This window comes from Ovis aries, chromosome 25 (genome assembly GCF_016772045.2).
Source record: "Ovis aries strain OAR_USU_Benz2616 breed Rambouillet chromosome 25, ARS-UI_Ramb_v3.0, whole genome shotgun sequence".
Taxonomy (NCBI): domain Eukaryota; kingdom Metazoa; phylum Chordata; class Mammalia; order Artiodactyla; family Bovidae; genus Ovis; species Ovis aries.
Window position 1 is genome coordinate 25,498,760 of NC_056078.1, and position 22,570 is coordinate 25,521,329.

The 22,570-nt window shown below is 44.7% G+C and overlaps 1 protein-coding gene across 1 annotated transcript in view; it reads left to right on the plus strand.

Annotated features, from left to right (window-relative positions):
• The first annotated feature begins 371 nt into the window (after nt 1–371).
• The window catches only part of LOC101108627 (core histone macro-H2A.2), a 53,182-nt gene continuing 30,983 nt past the window's right edge, over nt 372–22,570 (plus strand). The window contains exons 1-2 of the mRNA XM_027962449.3: nt 372–540; nt 21,727–21,958. Of these exons, the coding sequence (XP_027818250.1) occupies nt 21,787–21,958 (172 nt within the window). The 5' untranslated portion in view covers nt 372–540; nt 21,727–21,786. The remainder of the gene's footprint in view (nt 541–21,726; nt 21,959–22,570) is intronic.

Here is a 22,570-nt window from a genome sequence, read left to right on the forward strand (position 1 = left end):
TTTTCCCTTTCACCTTCTAAGGCTTTCCCCAGGACTACCACATGAACGCCCACACCACCTTTTTCCACCAAAGGTGGATCCCGCTAACAGGAGACTCTGGATCGAGACCATAGCGCCTCAATCACCAGCTCTGGGGGAAGCCTCATCTTAGCAAGAAGCCCTCAGCGCATCCAGCGGATCCGCCAGCTAAGCGGAGGCCGCGCCGTTTCATCATTAATGCTCCTGAAGGACAATAGCTCATCAAGCCCCACCGAAAGCCCCGGACCGGTCGCGGAGCATGGGCTGGCGGGGGATGAGGCTGAGCGACTCCTCCTAGAGGTGGTTATGTGGAGAAGGAGCAATCCCTTCTCCCTCCTCCTCCTCCCCCCGCTACTATCCGCGGCCCGGAGAACTGCCGCTTGCCGCCATTGACACGCACAGATAGAACCCAAAGAAAGGCAAAGAGTCCTGCCCGGCACCGGCGCCGCGCCGGCCGAACCTGCGCCCGGGAAGCGGCGCGCGGAGGGCACCGGGCGCCCGGAGCAGGCGGCGCAGCACCAGGTGAGCCCGCCATGGCGGTGGCATTATTGTTCAGGGGGCTTCGGGGTCTGGAAACAAAACGAGCCGCGGGGGCAGTGCAGGGGCCGGAGAAACCCCCCTGCCCCTCCCCGCTGCCCAGCCCCTGCGGGCGCTCCCCGGAGAGCCGATCCTTGCCGCAAAAAAAAAAAAAGAAAAGAAAAGAAAAAGAAAAATTAATAAATCAAGCTGCCCAACTTGCCTTCTCGGGAAATAAAGGGGGGTTGCTAAAGAAGCGGTAAAATTCCTGGGGCTGGCGAGGAGCCGGGGGCATCTTGGGCGATGAGGGAGGGAAGAGAAGGGATGCGGAGTCCAGCCGCCGGCCCCGGGCGACGCTGGACCCGAGGGAGCGGAGGGCTCCTGGGGATGCGGAGTTGGGGGCGCAGAGGGGGAAAAGGGAGACGCCCGGCCGCAGAGGAGGGCTAGTCCGGGGGCGGTGGTCTGCGCAGGGGCCGAGAGAGCCCAGGCAAGGCCGCTCTGGGGGCCTCCGAGGGTGCCCAGGTCGGGCGCCGGCTGCTCCGGGCTGACAATGGAGGGGGCGCGGAGGCGCCGGGTGGAGGGAAGAGACCGGGGTCCGGGGGCGGGCCGCACCAGAGAAGGTCAGGCCGGGGACGCGGGCCCCGGGGGCTAAGGTCTGGGGCTGCCGCGCGGTGAGCGGGGCGCCGCGGGCGGCTGCGAGCCCCGGGCCGGTGCGGAGGAGGGTTCGGGGCCGGGCACTCCCCTCCGGTTTCCTTTCCGGGGCGCCCGGTGCCGACGCGCGCGCTGCGCTTTCCCCGGGAAATGGCGGCCCCTCCGCCGCTAGCTTGGGCAGTCCCAGGTTCCTGCTTTGCGCGGGAAAATAATAATAATAATTACGGTGGAAAGGAATAAAAGTAAAGTGTCTAGGACTCAGGAAAGGGCTGCGCCGGGCGCCAGATGCGGAGCGAATCGCGCGCGGGGCGGGGACCAGCCCTGCCTCCCCGGGCGCCCAGCCCGCTCTCCAGGAGCACCCTAGTTCCAGCCTCGCCCGCCTCCAGAATTCCCCCCGCGGGTGTCCTTCCCCACCTTTCCTCCTGGGGGCGCCCTCCGCTCCTGCGCTCTTTGTTCCACACGACAACGGCCAGGGCACTGAGCCTCTCAAGGGCCAAATGAGCCTCCTGTTCCAGTTGTTTCCAGACCCTGATTTTTCGTGGCCTGAAATGGGCCGCCGCGGACTTGAGTTAAGCCTGGTCACTGCTGGGTTTATTGGCAATGGCCCCAGGGTGGGCGAAGGGATGAAAGGGACGAGGATAGGCTGAGAAACCACAGCGCGGGTTCCTGTGTATTTTAAGGGGGTGTCGCAGGGACCACAGCCCCCGAACCCCTGATGGTAAACTAAAGGTAGTTTGGGTTTTCCAACAGCGCTAATGAAATAAAGTATTAGCCTTTCTAGCCTTTCTCCAGCCCAGGGGAATTCAAAACCTGGCCTCGGTCTAAGCCCCCTGAGACCTCAGGGGCCCATTCCTCAATCGGTCCAGCACAGCAAACAACTTCCTCATTTTTTTCATTTGTTTTTGTGTCGAAATGCAATTGTACCCTCACTGGGCTGCGCAGTTGCTGTTGAAACGGTTCATTAGGTGAGAGAAAAAGAAACACTGTTAAGAGCGAACATGTGTCTTCCTTTATGTTATTTCTTATTTAGGAACAGTTCCTTTGTGAAACACAAACCAAGTTACATGTAATTCTCAATGAGTTCACGTTTAGCTGAAAGCTCTTACCCCTTTGTAAAATTCTTCTTATTTTCAAATTAATGTTCAAAACAGCAAGATTTGGAACTTCACTAGTCGATTTTTAGAATTGCTTTAGCTCAAGATTATCATATAAATAAATATAGGCACTGCTTGGAGGGAAGTTTCTCTTGAATCACGTAATTCACACCTTTAAAACCCTTATTTCCTGTATCCACATTTCCTTTAAAAATATGCCCAGTTCTCACTCTGGTTTTTCCTACCCCGTCACAGTTCCTCCTCACCCAGATCCATTTACTGCCACACTTTGGACATTATTAATGGTTTCCTCTATTTCAAAACCCTATAAAAGAATTTACCTTCTTGGGTCCAGAATGTTCCACAGATTGTGACCCTGCTCCCTCACCATTCCGTCTTGTCTAGTTCCCTGGGGTTTTGAGGCGCCTTTGGTCTCCTGTTTCCCAGCGGGTGGGACACCCTGCTAGCTATTGTCTGAGATAACCAGGTCTGTTTTCACTGCTTCCTGCCAGTGAGGCAGAAGAGAATCCTGTCTTAAACAACTTTAAATGAAAGATATCTGTAACTTGTTCAGGAAGGAGGTATGTGCAAAAACAACAGCAACAACAACCAACTTTCTTAGAATTGTTTTCATTCTCAAAGTTAGATGCTATCTTGCTAAATGCTTTTGAAAAGTGTGTATTAACCAGAGGTGAACAGAAAACTTATGGTTAGAGAGCATTCGACAAGCATTTGTGAAGTACCAGTTATTAAACCCCACTGGATGGGGGAAGAATTCCAAATATGAGGAGATCCTAGACCCTGCTTTCAGAGTGCTTACACCCCCAAACCTAGGAAATAAACTATATATGAAGGTAAAAGAAGGGGAAAGGAGATTAAGATTGGCAAACTAATGGGGAAATGGGTACTTTTATATACTGCTGACAGGTGTGTAAATTGATATAGCCTATTTGGAGGGCAGTTTGGCAGTGTTAATAATGTGCACATTCTATGACCCAGCAATTCCATTTCTCAGTATATATCGTAGAGAAGCAGGAAGGCGTGTACACATGTTATTCCCTTCCATGGCAGAGTTTTGGTAATTTTGAAATTGAAAAAACCTAATGGCCATCAGTAGAGAATGGCTGAATAAACTCTGTACATCTTCTTGGAAAGTAGGAAGTGGTTAAAAAGAATGAAGTATACCTATGTATACTGAGACAGAAAGGTCATTGAGACTTATTACTAATGAAAAAAGCAAATTGCAAAACAATATATATTGAATGGTACCACTTTCATAAAAACAAAATAAAACCATGAATTTGTATAAGTAAAAATGCATACATAAACAGATAGGAAAGGAGTAGAATGAGACACCCACTAAAAGAGACAAGAATTAAAGGCATTGTGGAGGAGTTTAGTCATATTAATCATACCCATCCATAACCATTGTTATAATATTTGAAATTTTACAACTTGGGTTAATTTGTATGTTGCTTGGATAGCTAAACACAATTAATTTCAAAGTGATTGATAATATGTAATAAAAGCCATAATTAAAATGCTACAACAGTTTTTAAAGGGAGAACAGAATTCTAAGCTGGAAGGGAGGATTTGGGCAAGGCTTCACAGGGAATGTAGCAGGATTGGAGGGAAAGAGGGAGGGGAGACAAGGCAGGAGAAGGAAGCCTAATGGAGATGCCAGGCTCTAGCTAGCACCTCCTCTTTCTTCTGCGTGATGATGTACATTCCCTCACAGGCTGAATCCTGGCCTGTCTTGCCTGCCCAGGTTCAGGCTGGGGAGTGAACTAAATGAACAGGTCACAGCTGCTTTCATCGCTATGATTCTAGGAATACCTTAAGTTAGATGTGGAAGGAAAAAATGAGGACATGAGTCCCAACAGTGGTATTGGAAAACGGCACTTTGAAAAGGAATGTAGGGGGGACTTCCCTGGCAGTCCAGTGGTTAAGACTTCACCTTCCAATGCAGGGGGTGTGGGTTCGATCCCTGGTCTGGGAGCTAAGATCCCACGTGCCTCAGGGCAAAAAAACAAAAACAAAATAAAACAGAAGCAAAATTGTAACAAATTCAATAAAGACTTTTAAAAAATGGCCCATGTCAAAAAAACTTCAAATAAATAAAAATGGAAAGGAATGTGGTGGAAACGAGGATGAGGACTGGTTTTCGTCTGGATACTCAATGAGATATGAACTGGGAAGTAGGTTGGAGGGAAAAGTGTTTGAGAAGGTGATCCATTCCCTCTCCCCAAATATTACAAAAGGGACCCCAAAATACTTTGAAAACAAAGTGTTAAGGTTGGTTTCACTCTCTCACTGAAGGAATATTTTTTTGAATGTCAAATGTGTAGATAATACTATGCAAGGTGCCAGTGTGGATGAAACATACAACAAAGGGTATGAGAAACAGCCCCAGACCAGGGTTCCAGAAGTGGGGGTGAGGGGACTTGGTCTGGTCTCAGACTGTGTAACCATGGACAAGTCATTCAGTGACCGCCACCCCTCATTTTATTGTGGCAGAAATTGGGGAGGGGGTCTAAATGACTGATCACTCAGGTCCTTTTCAGTCTTAAGTTATGATGTTGTGAGATCTTATGGGTCTAACATTGTGATGATTGTGAATTCCCAGGCAGATGGAAGATGGGAATATGAGATTAGAACGAGACGGGCCCAAGGTGCCAGGCCTTGAGGGAAACAAAAGCATTCCCGCAGAGCATGTGGCTCTTGGTGTCCTCCCAGGACTAACGTTTCTTTTCCACCCCTTCACATTGCCTCCTAAGAGGAATGAGAGAAGCAGAAAGACATCACTGAGTTTTAAGCCTCATGTTATACACACATCCAGTGCTGTACTATTATAAAAGTCGCTTTTGAATTAAAATGTTAGCCTGCATTCTATAAAAATAGTCTCTAAAACTTTCTTTTGTGGAAATAAGTCATAATAGCTAATGTTTATTAAATGCCTTCCTGCCTGCCAGGTACTGTTCCAAGCATTTTATATGTATTGATGAGTTTCATTCTTATAACAGCCGTAAAGACAGGTACTGTTGTTATACCCATCTTGCAGAAAAGAAAGGAGAGATTAAAATGTATCCAAGGTCACCGCACAACTGGTGGGTGGTAGACTTAGGACTCCCACGCAGGCAGTCTCACTCCACCAACCATATCCTCCTGTGTGCGCAGAGAGAACAGGAGATACCAGCATTCCACTGATTCTCAGATTATGTTCTTTTTAAAGTTTTTTAATGCTATTGTATGCAAATTTTCTGTTGAAACTCTTCTTTATGTCACTATTTTACCTGACTATATCAATAAAAGATAAAGAGCATCAGATTGAACCACCTCACACTGTACTTTAAACTGTCTTTGTCATGAAGTATTAAATAAGATAAATTTGGTGGTTTCTCTGAAGCCCTTACTGTTCATTTATCCATCTCACCATCCATCATACTTTGCCCGATTTATTTGACTGGCATTGCCAATTTCGACTTGGAATGGAGTAAGTAATTCAAGTCAAAATTCCCATGCTTTGACAGAACGTGTATGGAAACAGGCATAGGACCACCAACCTCGTACAGGGATGTTTATTTCAGCTGATTCTGTGATGCCACAAAAATTAAGTACAGCAATAGTATAGTTTAGGTCAAAATTGCAACACATGGTCTGACCAAAGATTTGAAGGTCATTTCTGGATATGAGAAGTAGTCCTGATGATACAGTTTCGATGCCTAAATGTGGTTATTTCCATGACAACAGGATAAAAATCTAACAGAATGAAATCAGACTTTCTGGGAAAACCCAGACCCTGTGTTCACTGATCTGGCCTCAGTAATGGTTCATACACAGAACTGCGTAACTTGTATTTTTGCTGCCTTCACTGCTCAACAAAACCAGAACAGCACATAGTGGTGGAAGAATACAAAGAGGTAAGTTCCAGTAGCTTATACCATATACAGCATAAGCTTTTGGATCAGACGATAATTCACTGGGTTCCCCACCAGAGTGCTCAACTTCCAAATCGACCAATCTTCCAGAATTTCAGTAAGGTGGTCATCCACTCAAGCACTGCCCCCTGCTTCTAAACTGGATTTTCACCCCTGGCTATTCTTTAGTAAACAATATAGATCATTGTCTTGGGGTGGAAAAGAAACAAGCCATAACCTCAGTAAAGTTTTTCGGGTCGCTTTTTCTTTTCTGTGGTTATCATGGGTGATGGAATAGTGACTTCAAAGGAAAGATCACCAGCATATGATTTAATTCTACCTGATTGTTCCATTTCTAGGAATAAAGTAACAGATGGGGGTTGGGGGGTCAGAAGGAGTGACATTTTAAGCATCTTCCTAGAGTAGCAGAAACTTTTAGGTCAGAAAGGACCTCAGAGGTCCGCTAGCACCATGGTTCTCCAGTGGAGTACCACAGGCCCAGAGTTCCTTGGAGGCCCAAGACAATAAAGGGTGGGGACCAAGCCGTCAAGCTTCCCAGGCCTTCCCCATTCCAATCCGCATAACTCCCCCTATTTCTGCGTGTTATATATATTCTGAAAGGTGTTTCATTTGAGCAAAAGAGAGGTTCTGAAAAATCAACTGATTTGCCCGAGAGCCACAGCTGGGTGTTGCAGACCTGGAATCCTCCCATTGCCCCACTATTATGCACACTGTGAGGTCTAGCTCGTTCCACCCACAGATGGAATGGCACCATATGGCTGGCAATCTCCCTACTATTGCAGGTGATATAACCTGCCAGGGCCCCAGACTATGGGGGACACTCACCACTTTGACCAGGGAGCAACACTGCCTGTCACCAGCATAGAACCGAAGCAACAGCCCCCAGCCACTATTGCCCACAAGGTAGCCCCTGCCTGAGGACTGACCGTAAGGAACACAAGGTGGGGAGAGGCAGGCAGGGCGAGGGATGGAGGAGGAGGGGCTCCAGGACAGCTGCCTCTGCTCAGCATACAGTCTGTTGTAGCTGTGAGAGCCCGCAAGTGGCGCCACCTGTATCCTCAGTTGCCCAGCAGTATTGAATGTCTCTGGAAGCCCCTGGTAGGTCAGGCAGCACAAGGGGCTGCAGCCCACTCACTGATGGACTGGTCCAGTCACCACCAAAGGAGGCTACATCCCCTTCCCTCCCACTGAGCAGCTCATCTGGGTTCAAAGCTAGTCCCCTGCAAGGACAGGTCACTGTTATAACAATACACCTCACTATTAATCTGAAACTGTTCGATTTTAAGGAAACAGGATAGCATGCCCACTGTTCTGATTTGTTAATTCTCAAAAGAGCAAAAAGACAAAACCAGGCTGGACTCAGTGAAGTGTTTTCTTTTATTGTGGTTTCCGTGAATAAATAGATTCAGGAAGGCAAACTGGCTCATTTTCTTCTGGGATGTGTTACTAACTCAGAATCAAAGAAAATTCAAAGTATTTTTATTCATTCCTGTATACTCATTTCTCATCTAATTAATACCATAGATGGCCAAATATATTTATATTAGAAAGCAACAGAAGGCTAATAACAAAGAAGAAAAAAAAATCCTTAACTCTGGTTCAATGAAGACAAAATGTTTTAAGAGTCACCAGAGATAATTGAGGAATATAAAATTTCTTATCCAGAGATGGTACAAGACTCGGGGCTTCCTGGTGGTCCAGTGGTTAAAATTTTGCCTTCCAATGCAGGGGTGCAGGTTCCATCCCTGGTTAAGGAGCTAGGATCCCACATGCTTCATGACCAAAAAATCACAAACAATGTTGTAACAGATTTTTACTTTAAAACTGGTCCACATCAAAAAAAAATCTTAAAAAGTCACCATATACTATAGTAGCAGCAGATAGCCTAAGTCCACTCCACATCGGCTCCATCCCACGCTCTGCCCTCCATCCCTTCTAAAATGTCTCAGACAGCCGCATATCTTCTGCCTCTGAATTATAAAGAATGTGCTGGCAGTTGATTTTCCCGCCAGATTATTCCAGGACATGATTTGAAATGCTTTTTTGAACGGGACTGATTTGTAATCCAATAGTATAATTTAAATAAATTGGGTTAATGCTTGGTTCTAACGTTCGTGGTTGGTTAATTTAGTTAATTTGATCCATGTCATCTTGATGAAATTGCATTTGATATAGCTCTTTACATTATAAATTGTTAATGCGCTTTAACATATATGACGATAAAATTATTGACTCTTCTCATTCACTTAAAGGTGGCCTTGGAAGAAAATGGTTTGGAAAGTATTACTTGTGCAATAATGATTTGCCCTTGGAGTTCATAAATGGAAGTGTAATAGAGCAAGTGATTTAGCTAGTGCTACTGAAAATGGTTTTTACAGCTACAAAATAACACTAATAAACTATTATTTTAATACAGTACTTATAGTAACACACTGAAATATGTTAGAATTTTATCAGATATGAGACTGGAATTGTTTTTCTACCCTTTAAAAACATATTTCTACATACAGTTAATGTATTTACATTGAATTCCCTTATGTCCTACCTAATTTTATTTCATCTCATTTTATTCTCCCAAAGGATAGTTTTGAAATGACAAAAGTAAAGATGCTTATTGCAGGATCTACTTTGTTTTTTTTTTTCATAAATATTTACAATAGAAAATATTCTGAAGCATAGTACGACAGATTAGGGAAATATCATGGGAACTGAAGATGAATAAATTGAATAAATTTTAGCAATTTTAAAAAGAATCCATTAGGGGATGACACTATGAATTTCATGATTATAAACATTACAGAAGTTTGTTTTTAAATTTATTTCTATCATTCAAAAGCGAGAAGACCTCTTAGTTCTAGATTTAACATAATGTATGTATAAAAGCATTTTGATTTATATACTTCTGAAGGGAATGCCCTCAAAAGAGTATTTAAAATAAACTATCTTGATAGTCTAGATCCTTCATCAAGGTGGCGCATCAGCCCAATCAAACTACGCCTGTGACACACTGGCCTGTAATTATTGCTGCCAATCTCAAATGCTGACTGCTATCTCTTTTTAAAAGATGGTTTGCTGAAGCTCAGAGGCAGAAAAAGTTGTCATTTAAATCAGAATTGCTGGCGGCTGCTAACAGGCCATCTTGCCAGTTGGCTACTTTGTCTTGTTCCCCATCAGTTTGTATATAATAAAAAACTTCAAGAAGTTGGGGCATGAAACTTAGTTTATTCTCGATCAGCTATTTATGCTTGAGAAAGAACTTATTTAAATTAAACAAAGATACTGGTCTAAAAAGAGCTTCCCTGGTAGCTCAGCTGGTAAAGAATCCCCCTGCAATGCGGGAGACCTGAATTCCATCCCTGGGTTGGGAAGATCCCCTGAAGGAGGGCATGGCAACCCACTCTAGTATTCTTACCTGGAGAATCCCCATGACCAGAGGGTTGCAAAGAGTCGGATACAACTGAGTGAATAAGCACACAACACACACATTGTTCTAAAGAAACCAGATTATTTCATCTTTTCATGAAGGCAGTCAGTGTATTAAGTAAAGTTTGCTGTTTCTCACCAAGAGCAGTTCATTCAATAAGGGCAAATGCTTGCTTAGGATGTTTTCTTTCCTTCCACTCCTCCCATCTGGGATTACAGTATAGTTTTAAATATTGTTTATAGGAATTCCATATGCTATAATTATGCAAATACAGACACACTGAATCTAATTCTACTAGTGAGTCTTATACAATCTTTCTTTTTGATGTGGACCGTTTTTAAAATCTTTACTGAATTTACTGGGCTTCCCAGGTGGCCCTAGTGATAAAGAACCTGCCTGCCTGTGCAGGAGACATGAGACATGGATTCAGTCCCTGGGTTGGGAAGATCCTCCGGAGGAGGGCATGGCAACCCACTCCAGTATTCTTGCCTGGAGCATCCCATGGACAGAGCAGCCTGGTAGACTACAATCCATGGGATCAAAAACGTTGAATGTGACTGAAGTGACTTAGCACACTGAATTTATTACAATATTGCTTCTGTTTTATGTTTTGAGGTTTTGGCGGAGAGGCATGTGGGATCTGAGCTCCCTGACCAGGGATCAAACCCAAGCTCCTTGCGACAGAAAGCAAAGTCTTAACCACTGGACTGCTGGGGAAGTCCGAGTCTCCTACAATGTCTTGATAAGAAATTTTGTATTCCTTAGTTGTCTCAGGACCAGTTAGTTTCCACTGACTCACCTGGTGATGAAAGTAAATCTGAATTTTTCAATATGCCATTCTTATTCAATCACAAAACTCTTGAGCTTTTTCTCTTTACTGGTATACGCATATCTAGGCTAATTCCCAAGTGATGTTAAGATGTTAAATTAAAATGACACTTTTGATTTCCGGTCCTAAGTGATGGACTCTGAGCACCTGCGCTTTCCTAGAGCACATGAGCTTTTCCTCTGGAGCCCACAGAAATAATGGTAAAAGATGTACAGAGAAAATAAGCCCTTCACAACCAAGCAGTGGGGACTGCTGATGGTAATCAGCAAATGGGAGGGAGATTTCAGCAAATTTCCTTCTGTGACTGAAAGCACATAGAAACGTAAATGGCATCACTGAAAGAGCCACAGCTAAGAATAAAAGCAGGGGGGAGCTGCCCTGAAGTTGGGCAGGATGAAAAATGGAAAGTCATTGAAGGTCTGTCTCCAGAACAGCTAGGTGAATGGGTCTCTCTCCCTCCCCTACTCCTAGTCGGGCTTCTGTCAACCTGGCATTTATCCTCCAAACTGACAATCTGAGGTTTCTTCTCTAAAGAAACTGAACAACTACAGAGGAGATCTGGAATCTGGAGGATGGGTATGGCTCTACCAAGTAGAACTCTCATTCTGCCATTTGAGGGCTCTCAGTTCCTAACCAAGCATCCTAAGATGATGCCTGCTAATTGGCATGCCCCATGCATGTACCCTGAGGTCCCAAACAGGAACGATGCCTACCAAACAGTAGCTGTGGAAAGCTTTTCTGTCTGCCTGTAGTAAGCAACCGTGTCTTTCATTCATAAATATGAATGCATCCCCAAAGATCACCAGACATGGTAGGAAAGCCAACATGAACAAGAAAGATGAAAAGAAATAAATGGGGCAACTGACTCAAAAACCTCAGGTATGCAGATGACACCACCCTTATGGCAGAAAGTGAAGAAGAACCAAAGAGTCTCTTGATGAAAGAAAGAGGAGAGTGAAAAAGTTGGCTTAAAGCTCAACATTCAGAAAACGAAGATCATGGCATCCAGTCTCATCACTTCATAGCAAATAGATGGGGAAACATGGAAACAGTGTCAGACTTTATTTTGGAGGGCTCCAAAATCACTGCAGATGGTGACTGCAGCCAAGAAATTAAAAGACGCTTACTCCTTGGAAGGAAAGTTATGACCAACCTAGACAGCATATTAAAAAGCAGAGACATTACTTTGCTAACAAAGGTCCGTCTAGTCAAGGCTATGGTTTTTCCAGTAGTCATGTATGGATGTGAGAGTTGGACTATAAAGAAAGCTGAGTGCCGAAGAATTGATGCTTTTGAATAGTGGTGTTGGAGAAGACTCTTGAGAGTCCTTTGGACTGCAAGGAGATCCAACCAGTCCATCCTAAAGGAGATCAGTCCTGAATATTCATTGGAAGGACTGATGCTGAAGCTGAAGCTCCAATACTTTTGCCACGTGATATGAAGAGCTGACTCATTTGAAAAGACCGTGATGCTGGGAAAGATTGAACGCATGAGGAGAAGGGGATGACAGAGGATGAGATGATTGGATGGCATCACTGACTCAATGGACGTGAGTTTGGGTAAACTCCAGGAGGTGGTGATGGACAGGAAAGCCTGGCGTGCTGCAGTCTATAGGGTCGCAAAGAATCGGACACAACTGAGTGACTGAACTGAACTGAGTCAATAAAATAATTTGGAGAAAGAAAATGATGTAAACACGCCCCAGCTAGTTTCAAGGAGATTGGAAGACATGGTGCATTCATTAAAAAAAATAAAAATAAAAGAAGATGCTATGAAAAAGGAACAATCAAAGAACAAGAAAGAATGCTCAGAAATTAGCAATATGATTACCGAAATTAAAAAGATGGGACTTCCCTGGCAACCCAGTGGTTAGGACTCCACACTTCCTGCAGGGGACATGGGTTCGATCCCTGGAGGGAACTAAGATCCTGCATGGGAAGAAAAGGAGTGGGGAGAGAAATTTAAAAGCCTGAGAATCAGAAGGAAAAGGTTGAGACTTGGGGGAGCAATCTGGGAGATCCAAGACCTGGTTTACAGACATCCCATTAAGAGACAGTTAAAGGGGGAAGGGGGAGAAATAAAAGAGGTGGGGGAAATAATCAAATACATGACAGGAAAATATTCCAGACGTTTTGAAAAATTTTCAGATTGAACAGGCTTATCTTCAAGTGCTGACACCTAGACACATCCTTGTAAAATTTTAGAACACACAGAAAATTTAAAAGTTTGGGGAATGGGGTCTACCAAACTTCTCTATAAAGCTGAATGTCAAAAATGATGGCTCAATGGCTTCAAAACGTTGAAGCAAAATGACTTTAATGCTAGAAACTCCACCAAATAATAATCCAAAGATCATTCAATAAGGACAATTTCATTTGTATAAGAAAAAGTTCACCTCTCAGCACTGTCCCGGAAGAGCAACATGAGGCAGATAAAAGGAAAACAAGGGAGAATGCCAATAAGGAGGAAGTCGTGGCATCCAGGATGAGCTGGGAAGACAGCCCCAGGATGACTACTGGGTAGAACAACCACCCCACACTGGAGCCCAGGGCAGAGGGCTCCAGGAACAATGTCTCTGGGGGAAAAGTGCCCCCTGCAAACAACAGTGTGACCTAGAAGCTGGTTGATGCCCAACCAGGGATCAAACCCAAACCTTGCAGTGAAGTCTTCCCCAAGGGCTCAGCAGTACAGAATGCATCTGCAATGCAGGGGATGCAGGCTCAATCCCTGGGTCGGGACGATCCCCTGGAGGAGGAAATGGCAACCCACTCCAGTATTCTTGCCTGGAAACTCCCATGGACAGAGGAGCCTGGTGGGCCACAGTCCGTAGGATCACAGAGTCAGACACGGCTGAGCATGAGAGCACTAGTCAGTTGCAGTGAAAGCCCAGAGTCCTAACCACTAGGCCACCAGGGAACTCCCAAGGCACATTTCTGTCAACAGGAGCAAAGATAAGTACGGTCAACCCTCATTATTCATGGATTCCATATATGCTAACTTGCCCACTCACTGAAATTTATTGGTAACCCAAAAATCAATACTTGTGGCACTTTTGCAGTCATTCAAAGACATGCACAGAGCAGATAAAGCTGACCCATCCACGGCACACCTTCCCAGCTGAGATCAAACAAGGCCACACTCTGCCCTCTTGTCTCATCTTCCACGTTGTACATGAGTCTTCATCATGGTCTATTTAGTGCCGTGTTTTTCAGTTTTGTGCTTTCTGTTAGTAACCTCACTGTTCAAAATGACCCCCAAGTGTGGTCTTGAAGCGATGTCTAGTGTTCCTAAGGGCATGGAGGCTGAGATGTGCCTTATGTAGAAAGTACGTGTGTTAGATAAGCTCTGTTCAAGCAAGAGTTATTGATGCTAGCCATGAGTTCAGTGTTAGTGAATCAACAATTCATATTACATAAGGTGTCTTTGAACAGAAACATACATCAGACAAGGTTGTGTATTGATCCGTTGATGAAAATGTTGTGATCAGAGGCTCACAGCAACCCAACCCTGTTTCCCCAGAACAGCTGTTCACCACTCACTAATGCAGTGTCCTACCTGCTTTATAGAACACGTTGTAGCACGTGGAACTCTGCTCAGTGTTATGTGGCAGCCTGGATGGGAGGGGAGTTTGGGGGAGGATGGGTACAGGTGTATGTATGGCTGAGTCCCTTTGCTGTCCACCTGAAACAATCACAACTTTGTTAACTGGCTATACTCAATATAAAATAAAGCTTTTTTTTTTTAATAAAAAAAAAGGAACTACTGCACATAACAAGGGTCAACTGTAATTACACAAATACCTCATTTTATTGTGCTTCGCAAATATTGCAGTTTTTCACAAATTGAAATTTTGTGGCGACCCTGCCTTGAACAAGTCTACCGGAGCCGTTTTTCCAGCAGCATTGACTCACTTGGTGTTTCTGTCACATTGTGGTAATTCTCACAGTATTCCCAACGTTTTCGTGATGATTATTTTTGTTGCGGTGATTTGTGATCAGTGATCTTGGATGTTTCTGTTGTAGCTGTTTCGGCATCTTTTTAGCAGTAAATTATTTTTTAGTTAAGGTCTGTACTTTTTTTTAGACATGCTGCTGTGCTGTGTGCTTGGTTGCTCTGTTGGGTCCGACTCTTTGTGACCCCATGGACTGTAGCCCGCCAGGTTCCTCTGTCCATGGGGATTCTCCAGGCAAGAATACTGGAGTGGGTTGCCATGCCCTCCTCCAGAGGATCTTCCCAACCCAGGGATTGAACCCAGGTCTCCGACATTGCAGGCAGATGATTTTTTACTGTCTGAGCCAACAGGGAAGCCCAAGACATACTGCTATTGCATGCTTAATAGACCACAGTGACATGAAAACATAACTTTTATATGTGCTGGGAAGCCAAAAAATTTGTGTGGCTCACTTTATGGGGTCATGCTGGAGCTACACCTACAATATCTCTGAGGTATGCCCATAGTAACTTGGGTGTGTGTGTGGAATGTGCTGGCGTTGGACCACAGAGAAAGAAGTGTGATGCTAGCATCCCACTCAGGTCTGACGGGAACGATATTTACAAAGCCTTCGTCATATTAATGCTATTCATTGGCATTTATTTTTAAAATTTCACCTAGGGACAAAATTGTGATTACAGAACAAAATAGAAATGTTGTAATTCGGGATAGTGGAAAATGCAGGAGAGGTGGAAATAGGGAAATAAAGTCAGGAGGTGAGGGCCAAGGAAAGATTGGGGCTCGCACATCCTCATTTTACATGGCGAAGGCTCAGGAATCAGTACCTAAAGTTGTGTGTGTGAAAGTTGCTCAGTCGTGTTCAACTCTTTGTGACTCCATGGACTATACAGTCCATGGAATTCTCCAGGCCAGAATACTGGAGTCGGTAGCCTTTCCCTTCCCCAGGGGATCTTTCAACCCAGGGATCAAATCCAGGTCTCCCACATTGCAGGCGGCTTCTTTACCAGCTGAGCCACAAGAGAAGCCCGGCAATACTGGAATGGGTACCCTATCCCTTCTGCAGCAGATCTTCCAACACAGGAATCAAACTGGAGTCTCTCCCGCATTGCAGGCCGTTTCTTTACCAGCTGAGCTGTCAGGGAAGACCTGAAGTTGATGGAGTCAGTAATGGGAATTGAAACATTATTTAAAGTTTTCAATGCAATCAGTGGTTGAAATAAAATGATAAACTTCTTCACCTTTTCACTTTATTTTACTGTTGTGTGCAAGTATTAAATTTAAAGATAAATTCAAAAATTTTTATATAACTTCTTTAACTTTCTTGTTTTCCCGGCTTTAGGGAGACCTTGAGCTGGTCCTAATTATATGTTTCAGCTTATATAAGCTCACAAGAGAATGTAGGGTCTTGGCCATTTTCTTTTCACAGAACCCAGAAGAAAAGCCCTCCATTCCATTTATTAAGTGGTTCGATCTCAACAACTTAAGAAGTATTTCTGTCCTAACAATTTAGTAGCCATTTGAAAAAATAATAACGCATGAATTAGGAGAACAATTGCATCCCAGTCTTAAATAACCAGGGATGAGTTAGAAAGAGGGGGTGTACACCTATTGAACAGTACATGATTTCTCCCACCTTGGAATCAGATTGAACACCCCATTCTCATTCACATTCATTTTCACCCCGCACTTGCTTTTAATCACAACAGCCAATAACTCAGCTTTGCAAAGATATGGAATCACCAAAAGGAAGATAGTACAATCCACCCTGAACTACCGGTGGAACCACATAAGCTGGTAGGTGTAGAGGCAACCAGAGGTTGACTATCACCTTAGTCCACTTGAAAGCTTCAACATTCACTGTTTTGTCCCAGGGTCCCTTGGCACACAGTTTGGGAACCATGGCTCTAGCATCTTTAAAACTTTATCATGATCTGTCATGTAACTTCATTGGAAAATATTTGAGGACAAAGGCCATGTATATTTTACAGTATCTAATGTAGTTTCTTGTTCAATAATAAGTGCTCCATAAATACTTTCATTGAATCTATGATCTCATAGATTGTAAGATGCATACTGATTTCTAGAGATTAAAAAAAACATTTAAGTGCATCGTGAAATCAATGAAATACAATAGTAATTTAAATAGACTGGTGTGATTTATTGCCCAGGTCTGAGTCAGTGTTGCAGTTTAATATTAACCCTTGTGATACCTGTAAAGTCTAACCCATCAGTGTTCTTATGGACTTAAAACCCAAACATAAAAATAAATCCTAAAACAACAGAGTCTGATATGCCCTCTTCCCCAGCACACACAAAACCAGTGGTGTCCTCCCAACCGCTGTGCTCCCAGAGGTGAAAGGCAGTGAGCAGGCCACACTTATTTTCCCTGCTTCTTCTCTGAGTTTTATTTTCCTGCCCTCCCTCAACTTAACACGCTCACAATTCGTCTGTTCACTTTGCAAGTCATTATGAGACTTTCTACAGTAGTCGTACCTTAGTCTTTCAGATGTGGAAGGACAGGTATGATGCGGATCTGGCTTGTATCTGGTCTGCTCTCCCATTCCTCCCGTCCCCCACATAGTGTGTATAACCACTGGAAGAGCTTCATCCAGCCATCTTCCTTCTTCAGTCCTATAAACAAACATCACACTGTAGTCCTTAAGCTCTGCCTAATTAGAACAGAGCTTGTTTTCGAGGAGAAGGTAAGTAAATGTAAACATTTAATTGTTAGTCTAGTGAAACAAGTTTCACGTTGCCGTAGTTCTTTTCTCTTTCCAGGCGTGGCCCTCCACAGAGATTCATATTCACAAGAGGAGGGAAACCTGCATTCAAGTTTTTTAACTCCTCTATTACCAAGCCTGCATAGAGTTGGGTGGTCTGGAAAAGAAGGAAGTTAAAGGTTATCTTTTCTCACCGCTCCAGGTGGAGTCCAGCGCAAGCTAGTGGGCAAGGGGGGATTTGGAAAGTAGGGTCTTCTTTCAAGTGGGCCGAGGAGGTTCTACCCTTCCTTCCATCTATGGGTCCTGGCAGGTGTGACCTATTAGCTCCCATGAGCCTGCTGTCTGCTTCCCCGAAGGATTCTTGGACGTGGTCTGATTCTTTCAACGTGCAGGGGCCTGCCAGCCCTTGAGGCCAGGAGTTAGGCACCTGGCTGCTTAAACTGAGCACAGTGGCTGCACATGCAACCAGAGGGAGACCCTTCCACGGCCCGAGAGTGGACTCTTGTCTAACACTTGGAAATGAATTGTCCAAGAAGACACACCTACTGACAAAACAAAAGACTTTATTGGCAAGGGGGTGGAGAGCAGCAGGGTAAGGGAACCCAGGAGAACCGCTCTGCGCATGGCTCACTGTCTCAGGGTTTATGGTGGTGGTGGAGTTAGTTTTTGGGTTGACTCTGGCCAGTCATCTTGCCTGTGCCCATACTTGGTCTGACTTTGGCTTCTTCCTAGTGGCCCGGGCATCTCTCAGCCAAGATGGGTTCCACCGTGAGGGTTTCTGGGAGGTTGGCAGAATATATCACTCTCCTGATCAGGACCTCCTGAAGTGAGACTTGTATTTCATGCAAATGATTATTCTTGTGCCTGGCCACGGCGACTGGTTGTGGTCACTGGTTTCCTATCAAAAAGACAGGTCCGCAGACACAAAGACTCTCCAGTCCTACTAAAGCACGCGCAGCAGTCCACCTCACATTTAGACTTCAAATAGCGCTGCACCCCTAGCTCTAAGGCCCTTTGTTGTTTAGTCGCCAAGTTGTGTCCTCTTTCGCGACCCCATGGACTGTAGCCACCAAGCTTCTCTGTCCATGAGGTTCTTCAGGCAAGAATACTGGAGTGGGTTGCCATGTCTGGAAGTCAAAGGAAGAAATTCTCGATACAAAGTGCAATGTTGGGGGTGATCCCTACATTTTATAGTGTTCAGCTCGTACGTTACTTTGTTTGATCTAACCCTTGTTTTCCTTTCTTGGCTCTTTTATCTTCATGAATGTGTTAGGCATCAATTCCCTAAAGTCCCCTATTTCTCTTCTACTGCCAGTCCTCATTTCCAACTTGTACGGCAATTTGTGACTCCACTTGGCTAATTCTGGGCGAGTCCGTGGGTGGCTTTATCCTGCACACCTAGTCATTCCTTGTCTGTTTTCATTTGAGAAAATGTCCTGGGCATGGGGGGATGAAGGGGTCCTGCCCTTGTGGCCTTTGTGCTCCATGGGTTTTGCTCTCTGTCAGAGAGATTTTGACTATCCAGCATGTCGCACTGTTGCCACAGAGTATATCCATCCTGTGATGGGCTTCTCGGGTGGTTTCCTTGGCAACCACACCTACTAATCTTCCCCCTCCCCCAACTTACTGGTAACTGGAAAAAGCACATAATTGGTTTAGTGGAGTTAGCAACACTAACGCATCTTTATGCACCTGCACAGGCTTTTCACCCTTCAGAATTCATTTCTTAAAGAGACTAAGCTTCTTTTCCAGAGCCACTGGAAAGTGCGTTTCCAAAGATTGGAATGTTTAAGATCAGAGAGACCTTCAGGATCAATTAGTCACCTCCCTGTTTTATAGAGGAGGCCCACATGAATGACACACAGAGCTCCCATAGCTGGTCATGAAGTGGGACCACACCCAGGGACTCCTGCCTGGTCCCGGGCTCTTTCCACTACACCAGGGGCCACCCCAATTCTGAATGTCACCAGTGGCTAGCCAGCATGTGCTGTGAAGCTGTCCCTGAGGACAGCAACTGTTTAACATTGTTTGGAGTGTTCCCTGTCCCCCAGGACGGTACGGACCAGTAGGTACTTCATACACTTACTACTAATGCCTGACCTAAGTTTCTTTAATATGAGTTGATGGTCATAGTCCTAATATGCAGCTACTTGCTCCATCACAGAGAGGACAGCTCTAAGTGGATTTGTGAGAGTTTGCAGCAAACGCACAGAAATGTGGAAGTTCTAAAAACATTGGTGCTGTCTTAGCCTTGTGCCTTACTGGGAAAGAGATAAAGTTCTTAGGCTGTTTGCTCATCGTTCTTGTACTTAACTTTGATGAATACCTACATCTCTCGGTGGCAAAATGACATAAAATAGGAGTGAAGAACATACAAAAAGAATGTATGTAAAGTATGTGGTTAAAAATGCCTCTAACTTACATCATTTACCTCTGAGATAAGAGGGTGCTGAGAATGGGGTTTGTTGCTAATTCCATAGTTTTTATATAAAAATCCTCAGTCATACAGAGTAATCAGATACTTTAGAAAACTGAACCCCATGTTCAGTCTTCCATCTGGATTAAATCCCAGTTCTGTATCTTTCATATTAGTCATGAGTTTATTTATCTAGCACTTTCTTCTATCCTTTTTTTTACTTTCATGACATCTTGGCTGTTGGCAAACCGACCGAGCCAAAATTTGTGTTGCTTCAACAGGTAGAACCAATTTTATTCTTGACCTTCTCCTTCTCATTTTCCATCCCCAAAGAAAATGGTCACTGAAAATAATGTTGCCTTTGGGCCAGAGGGGTTTGATTCACTAACATTTTTCCTAGAAAACTTTTGTTTCCTTTTCTTTGATCCTTCTTGTTTGTAATTTGCTTTTACTTATTCTAGCTTATATTTCTTTTTTTGGTTATAATAACTCTCTCCACCAACAGGTTAAGCTCTGTTACAATTCTCTGAATTAGTTTTAGCCTTACAAAGGTTTCTTCAGAAGTATATAATTATTTTTCATCTTTGCACTAAAGATAGCTTCCTGAAATAACAATGAATCATATATGTATCTCTCCATGCATTGTACTGAAGTCACCTCTTTGTGCTGATTCTGAAGTTCCTCCCCCAAATCACCCTGGGTTCCCCATTCCAAAGAGCAAGAGTCTGAGTTGCACTATGGTTTTTCATTTGCTGTGTTACTCTGCATTAGCATATTCAATAAAACTGCCTCTTTTGTCATATTTGTTTGCAAGGATGCTACATTACTAGAGAATTTAGAGAAGTGTTTCCATCTAAAAGGTGCACATCAGCTCTGAGTTGTGGGTCAAAGCAAACCATTCTGATAAGCATGGCCGTATTAACTTTGTACTCTTTATTAACAAGAGGCAGAAGCAAATCAGGGCAAAGAGGAACCATATTAGTTTGCTTGTTGCCGCTGTAACAAGTTATCCCCCAAATTTAGTGGCTTTGAATAATACAAGTTTATTCTCTTACAGTTCTAGAAGTCAGAGGTCCAAAATCATTTTCTTTTTTTAAACTTAATTTTATTATTTCTTTGGCTACGCTGGGGCTTCATTGCTGCACATGGGCGTTCTCTAGTTGCGGTGAGCAGGGGCTACTCTATAGTTTGAGTGAGCGGGCTTCTCATTGCTGTGGCCTCTCGGGTTTCAAAGCTAGTTCTAGGCACGTGGGCTCAGTAGTTGTGACCCATGGGCTTAGTAGCTCCTCTGCATGTGGGATCTTCCCAGACCAGGGAGCGAACCTGTAGCCTCTGCACTGACAGGTGGATTCTTATCCAGTGGGCCACCAGGGGAGTCCCAAAATCATTTCCAGTGGGCTAAAATGAAGATGTCAACAGGGCTGGTTCCTTTGGGATGCTCTGAGGGGAGAATCCCATTTCCTGCTGTCATCCTGTCAGTCCTCTCACCTCCCTCCCTTCTTAGAAAGACCCTTGCAATTACATTAGACGCACCCAGATAATCCAGGATCATCTCTCCCACTTAATCACACCTCCAAAGTGTCTTTGGCCACATGAGTGAGTGAGAGTCGCTCAGTCGTGTCCACCTCTTTGCAACCCCATGGGCTGTAACCCGCTAAGCTCCTCCATCCATGGGATTCTCCAGGCAAGAATACTGGAGTGGGTTGCCAATTCCTTCTCCAGGGGATCTTCCCGATCCAGGGATAGAACACATATCTCCTACATTGCAGGCAGATTCTTTACCATCTGAGCCACCAGGGAAGCCTACTATGAAAAGACATTTCTGAGTATCAAGACAGGTCAACTTAAAAAGTATCAGCAGATAACATGCTTGAGTAGCCAATTCACAGGTTCTGCAGATGATGAAGGGGATTTCATCGGAGACTGACCACCGGGTATCCCTCTCCTGAGTTTCTGTGGCGTCTCCTACAGAGGCTGGGCTGGCTGGGTGGGATGGGGAGTTGTTTGTGGGTGGGCGTGCCTACACCCAGCTCCCCATCTGCAGCACCCTGCAGTGGCAGCCAGGTCTCAGCTACCTCCCCGGGGCTATCAGGTGCTCTGGGGCTGCACTGCGGTTCTCAAGCCGTCGGCCAGTCGCCCTTCCTCACCCTGCCATCTTTCCTTTCCAGCATTGAGTCAGTGCCCAGAGGCCACCCTGTAAAGCAAGCTGCAAGGGAAACTAAGGCAAAATGTCGGGCCGGAGCGGGAAGAAGAAAATGTCCAAGCTGTCACGTTCAGCCAGGGCCGGGGTCATCTTCCCGGTGGGCAGGCTGATGCGGTACCTGAAGAAAGGGACGTTCAAGTACCGGATCAGCGTGGGTGCTCCCGTCTACATGGCCGCAGTCATCGAGTACCTGGCAGGTAATGTGAACACGCGGGTCAGGTAACCCCTCCCAAGTAACCCTCCCCACCTCCGCTCCACCCCTACACCCAGGCTGGGCAGGAGAGCCTTGATTCGCCCTGTGGCTGTCTCAGGGTCGCTGTGGGGGGTATTGGGGTTTCGGGTTGCCTGACTGACTAAAACTGACTCCTGCTGGCTTTAGGGAAGAGGACAGAGGATCAACGTGAAGGGAAGAGAAACAAAGGGACTCTTCTAGACCACCCCAAGAGAGGTGTGTCTTGCTGTATATAAATGTAATACATAAATTTCTAGGCTCCCGCAGAAGACAAACTACAGGGAAGATAGGGGCTTGCTATTCATTTTGCAGGAGAGTTTTTCACTTTCACTCCAGGGTCCTCGCTTCAGTACTCCTGCTGTACTGAACTCGATGTCCATAAATAATGGACTCAGTGTCCAGAAGTAATGTTGACTCTGGCACTGAAAGCATCTTCAGTTGGTTCTATAATGCCAACAATATTTTAATTTTACTCGCCATTACAGAGGTTGTCCTCTGTCTACAGATATATTGGAAATAATTTCCTATGTTGGTTGCTAAAATTTTTTTTTTTTTTACTGAAAGATGACATTTTGTT